The 5,991-nt window shown below is 34.5% G+C and overlaps 1 protein-coding gene across 1 annotated transcript; it reads right to left on the minus strand.

Moving 5' to 3' along the window:
- LOC126669393 (uncharacterized) lies at positions 1 to 3,421 on the minus strand. Its single transcript, XM_050362851.2, has 6 exons — positions 3,111 to 3,421; positions 2,523 to 2,859; positions 2,140 to 2,274; positions 1,520 to 1,602; positions 414 to 519; positions 1 to 334 (listed from the first exon to the last, which is right to left on the minus strand). Exons 1-6 carry the CDS (start codon positions 3,389 to 3,391, stop codon positions 245 to 247), a joined length of 1,032 nt encoding a protein of 343 aa, XP_050218808.1. The 5' UTR covers positions 3,392 to 3,421; the 3' UTR covers positions 1 to 244.
- Positions 3,422 to 5,991: the final 2,570 nt, after the last annotated feature.

Below are 5,991 nucleotides of genomic sequence, written 5' to 3' on the forward strand. Positions count from 1 at the left end.
TTAATCAATAAAAAGATTAACTTTAATATTAACTTATCAGTAGCGTCCAAGTTCAGAAAACAAATAAATATTTAAAATTGCTTCTGTCTCTTACTTGATGAAGGTGATAATGATTAAGCTACTGGCAAAGGGACATTTCTCTAGTGTAGTAAGTGTAGTAAATCTATATAACTTCAGTGAGAACTAACCAAAAGCTAGAAGTTAGTTAAACAAGAAGCAGTTTGTAGTAGAAAATTGCAGAGTATCAAGCTTTCTGGCCAACTTTCCATTTCTCAAATTCTGAAACATTCATCATAAAAGAACTGGCATTTCGATGACCACCGCCACCGAATTTCTGCAAGAATGTCACAGAAATTGTCATTAATAACAGGTGAAGGTATAAGCTGAGATATAGAGGGAAGAGCATGACTTACCTGTGAAATGCGTGTTGTGTCTTCATTCGGCAAACTCCTTAAGCTTATTTTGAACACCTGCTCATTTGCAAGTTGTTCAACTCTATATACAACAGCTCCGATAGCCCTGTCACCGTCACAAACACCAAATGTTATTTCATACGACACAATGGAAAACAACATCTCAACTATGTTGCACTAAAAAGTTTCGTTTTTGTTTCCTGAAACACTTCGCATTTCATAGGAGAATATTGAAAACGACATCTCAACTAGGTTACACACAAACTTTTTGAATCCTATTCGTTGTTGTTTCCTAAAACACTTCGACATTTGATATCTCAACTATATTGCACGAAAACTTCTCAGATCCTATATTTCAGTGTTTTTGTTTCTGGAATCGTTTTTAAAACTCCGAAACTTTATATTTATAACTTATTCTTATGAAAGATATCATTTTTTTGACTCCGTTTTGATATTTTCAGTTTCAGCGATTCAACATCTATTTAGTAGATACCACTACACTCATTAAGGGCTTTATACATCATTGTATACCTGGACATTCTAGCTAATATTTTCATCTCTCTCACCAACTCTTCTCTCTCTAATCACTTCTGACAATGACTAAGTAACATTGAAGTTCAACAAATGACATCCTCTAATATAGAGGGAAAACAAATATACACTAACTGCTACAACCACCATTTCATCAAACTATTGTGTCAATTCAACCATCAAATTGGCCCGAGCTTCTTTGGAATTTTTTTTAGCCAAAACCGCGAACATGAAAAATTAACTATAAAGCCTCAATAATAAAAAAAAGATATCGTCTCTTTAGGAATTATAGAGGGCTTAAGAAGTGCATTTCTTATAATGTCAACTCTTGGAGAATAGTAATATCTAAAGAGACCCTCAAACACCACCGCCCTACACCATGACTCTTCAAATATTGTCAAACAAAAAATATATTCCACTTGAACGTTGAGGCATGTTTAAGAAACAATTTATGCATATCATGGAGTATTTATCGAGTCCTAACAAACTGAAAATAGAAAGAAAGAGCACATGAAAAGAGAATTCATAAAGAGAAAATAGTTGACGGAAAAATTCTAGCTGTAAAAATAGATTACCTCAGCTTTAGATCATGGCTTTTGGTAGCCAACTGGTGTCCTAATTCACTCCTCAATTCTGACACTGAATCTGCATTAACAGCCTGAAACATATGAGCAATAAGTTAGACAAGGTTTCCATTTTTTTCATTCTAACTTTTATGAACTGCTGAATTGAAAGCTGCATTCAGAAAGAGTGATCATGAACATACAACAGGTTAGAGGAAATGGAAAAAAGAAACAAGTAGAAAATGGTGTGATTTGCTTTTAAAAAGAAGGAAACGGGTTAGTTTGTGGCATGATATTTACTTCGCAATAGAATCCTTTGAAAAATAAAGTAATTACTGGCTTGAGAAAATCAAGAACCACCTGACAAGGTTGGGTACAATATGGAAAGCTCAAAATAGAACAAATCCGAAAGTGTGCTACATAATTTTGAAAATCCATGAAACTAAAGTATGATGTCGTGTTATTGAAATGATAAATGCAGATATAAATTCAAGACACCGTTACGTTTTGAAACAAGATGTTATGTTTACACCGAGATATTCTATCTTTCCATTTTACGGAATTGATTATTAGAAATGACATTCAGGTGGAAAACAAATACAGGACAAAAATAAAGTGCATGAGAAACATACCAGGCAGTGTCCAAAAGCTCCACCACCAAGGGCAATTTCATATGATTGATCCAGGGTGTCGGAAATCAACTTTTGCTTGATCGATAAACTCACTATCCCTCGACTAATGATGGATTCAAGATCCAAAGAAAGTAACTGAAGAAGCAAATTACATAAGACTTATTAACATTTCAAGAACCATCCATAAAGATAATGGCATGTTATCTCTAAACATAAGCATACTACAGTTATCAGCAACTATGATCACTAACAAAATGACTCAAATATCAATTCGCTTTGTGAACTTACAAATCAAATTGATATTTAAGTGCAAACAGTTAAACAAAATTGCACAATAATTAGTGAATTTTACGCAAGAAAACATTAAAAAGAATTAGAAGTACCTGTTTAAACAAGGATGGATTAAGGAGGAAACTAAATTCCAAGTTGAAATCTTTCAATCCACTACTAAAAGCTTTACTGTTCCTTAATTTCCATCTCCAAAGATCTGCATCTTCTATATAGTCGAAAAGCGGCCGAACTCGGTTAAACTCACTGATACACACATCTTTATTAGGATTCTCACCCTCCAACCCAGCAATCTTTTGCTTAAAATAATCAAAAGCTATGGTAGCTCCACTTCTTTCCATATCAATCACTTTGCTCACATTACCACACCCAATCACCTCGTCACCGCCCAGCATCTCCATTGCCGTTTTGTGATGATCCAGTATAATCACACTGCAAAACCAACAATTTAAACGTCATAAAACTAGCACTAACAAATTATTATGAACAAAAGTGGCGGACACATAATTTTTTATAAAATATGCAAAATTGATAAAATATAATTTTAAGACGGACATATTATAAATTTGTAAATTTAAGTTGGTAAAACTATATAATTTGAATTTTTATTAATATTAAAAAAAATTAAAATTATAAGATGGACTATCCGCCATGCGCTCTATTTTAGGTCCGCCCCTGCTTACCGATCAACGTTGGAGGAGATGGAGTGTATGAACTCTGCAGATGGTCCGACAAAATCGAGAAGATAAAGAGTGGCGATTTCATGGAGAGGGAGTTGGTCTGGTTTGATTGGTTTGTAGACGGTGTTCGGAAAGAAAAGAACGGGCTGAGAAGTTGCTGAGAAGTACATATGAGCGGCCAGAGCGGCGAATGCACCGTCGGGGCATGGATAGTGATACAGAACTGCTGATTTTTTTAGTAATTTATGGCTTCTCAAGCTCAGGTCTTTTAGTGGGGACGCCATTGAATCTCTTCGTTTTTGTTCTCGACTTGTGTTGTAACTACAGGATGGTAGATTCACCAAATGATATAGATTCTATATATAATAGTAGATTTTTTGGATTAAACCGTAATTACAACTAGTTTAGGCGGTATTGGGACCTTATGGTAATTCAATTTCTAAATTTTCAGCATTTTATTTAATTAAGTCGTATTTCTTTGATAATTCAATTTATCTTTTAGATTAAAATTTTCAGCATTCGTTTCATTAAGTTGTCTTTCGTGGCACTTCTTAAGTTCAATTTACATTAATCAATTGAGTTGAAAATTATTTAAAATAGTATATTAAAAATATTGGGAGGCACCCAAATTTCCGGATCAGTGCCTCTTTCGGAAATAATTCCGAAAGAGTGCCTGGACCCACATGTTCCGCATTCTAGAAATGCGGAACATGTGGGGTTCCGCATTCCTAGAATGCGGAACACCACTAATTTGGGTCAAAATTAGTGGTGTTCCGCATTCTAGGAATGCGGAACCCCACATGTTCCGCATTTCTAGAATGCGGAACATGTGGGTCCAGACACTCTTTTGGAATTAATTCTAAAAGAGGCACAACAATGGAAATTTGGGTGCCTATGAGGCACCCAAATATCAAAAACCCAAAAATATTAACTTAAAATACTAAACTACTAATTTTATTATTAAAACAACTATATAATTTTAATCTAATAATAAAGTATCAATAATTATTATTAACTTGTTATTGTAATGCCCCGGAATTTGGGTATTTTAGAAACTAGTGTCGCTTTACGTGTTTCACACGTGGCTAGTAGTGTAACTCGTCAAGTTAGCAAATAAAATTTAAAATAATAGTTAATTTGGAATAGTTTATCTTATTAAATACTTTAAATGACTGTTTTAATTGTTTAAAAATATTTAATTGGTATTCAAATTTTATAATTATAGAAAAATTTTAATAGAAAATATAAAGTAAAAATTAAAATAGTAGTTCATTGAAATAATTTACCATATTTAGAATTCTATACAATTAAAAAATAATTAAAATAGTAATCATTAAATAGTCAAAGTAGTATATTTTAATGAACAAAGGACCAATTCACCCCTCAACTTGGCACGAAATATCAAATAAGTCATTTTGGAGCGTTTTTGGACAAACGAATTCCCGAACTTGGCAAAAAAGATCACATCGCACCTCCCCCAGAGAGTGAAACACACTCTCCGGTTTTGACTGGTAAAAAAATCAAAATAATACATAAAATTTCTTTTACTTTCTCATTTAATACTTAATGATTTTTAAATTTCAATTTTATCCTTTATATTTCAAAACTTCAGAAATCAATTTACCTTTTAATTAAAATTTAGGGACCAAACTTTTCTTTTCTCTCTTCTTCTTCCCCACTTCCACTTCCCTTCCACCATTTCCATTTTCTCACATCTTCTTCTTTTTCCTTTTTTTCCCTTCCCTTCTACTGATTCCTTCCCGCCGGCATCCTTTCATCGTCTCAGCGACTGAGAACGGACCGTTCTCAGTTTGTTCTCAGTCACTGAGCACAGCTGAGAACCGATCTGTTCTCAGCGACTGATAACAGATCGTTCTCAGTCGCTGAGAGATCTGTTCTCAACGACTGAGAACGATCAGTTCTCAGTCGCTGAGAACGGACTGACACCGTTCTCAGTCCGGTGGTCGGCGACTATTTCCGGCAGTGGCAAAGGGTCTCCGGTAGTGGCACAGTTGATTAGTTTTAGATAATTAATTAGATTTAATTAGGTTTAATTAGTATTAAATTAGGTTCAATCAGTATTAAATTAAAACTAATTAAGATTAATTTTTTTAATTAGGTCATCCACTCTCCTTTTTTGTGTCAGAAGGGTGAGTTTGATTCAGTTTGGTAAGTTGCGGGTCTGTGTGATCCGGTTTTGCCAAGTTGCGGATCTGTTTGATCCGGTTTCGTCCAAAATGACTCATTTGATATTTCGTGCCAAGTTGAGGGGGTGAATTGATCCTTTGTTCATATTTTAGTTAGTACTTTAGACAATTATTTCAACATAGTAGTTTATTTTAGTTAGTACTCTAACTTATCTTAACATAGTAGCTTAATTTAAGTAGTATTCTAATTTTAATGATTATTTTAATAGTTTTTAATTAATAATTAAATTTTATAAGCGACAAAGACAATAACGTAAAAGTGCCTATCTCCCCCCCATCCGTGCTTTTAAATATTGATAACTGATGAATCGGCGGCGACGCTCCAATCCGGTGGAAGCTTCAAGATTGTACCTATAAGGCACAACACAACCGTGAGAAGGATGCCAGAAGGGGATTCCGGCAAACCACTCCGACGGGCTAATCAGTAGATGTTTAGTGAGAGAAAGAATAAGAAGTGAAAGGGGGTTAAGAGTTGAGAGAAAAAGAGAATTAACCTTTTTCACCTACTTTCCTTTTGCCTTTTATACTATGTTTTTGTTTCTCTTTGTCTGGGCCGACAGGTCTGACCTCATTCTCTTTGTCTGTGCAGAAGTTTGTCTGGAATGTCAGGGTACGTTCTGACAGATTTGCTCAGGGTGTTCAGAGTGGTTGCGCTCGGTGAATCTGAGATATGCCTA

Source organism: Mercurialis annua, linkage group LG2 (assembly GCF_937616625.2).
Source record: "Mercurialis annua linkage group LG2, ddMerAnnu1.2, whole genome shotgun sequence".
Lineage (NCBI taxonomy): Eukaryota > Viridiplantae > Streptophyta > Magnoliopsida > Malpighiales > Euphorbiaceae > Mercurialis > Mercurialis annua.

What these genes read in the sequence shown, in the direction of transcription:
- LOC126669393 (XM_050362851.2), bottom strand. Translation starts at nt 3,391, where the DNA reads ATGGCGTCCCCACTAAAAGACCTGAGCTTGAGAAGCCATAAATTACTA. An exon ending in ATCTCCTCCAACGTTGATCG is followed by an intron (nt 2,860 to 3,110) that starts GTAAGCAGGGGC and finishes TTGGTTTTGCAG; the next exon opens with TGTGATTATACTGGATCATC. An exon ending in ACACAACACGCATTTCACAG is followed by an intron (nt 335 to 413) that starts GTAAGTCATGCT and finishes ACATTCTTGCAG; the next exon opens with AAATTCGGTGGCGGTGGTCA.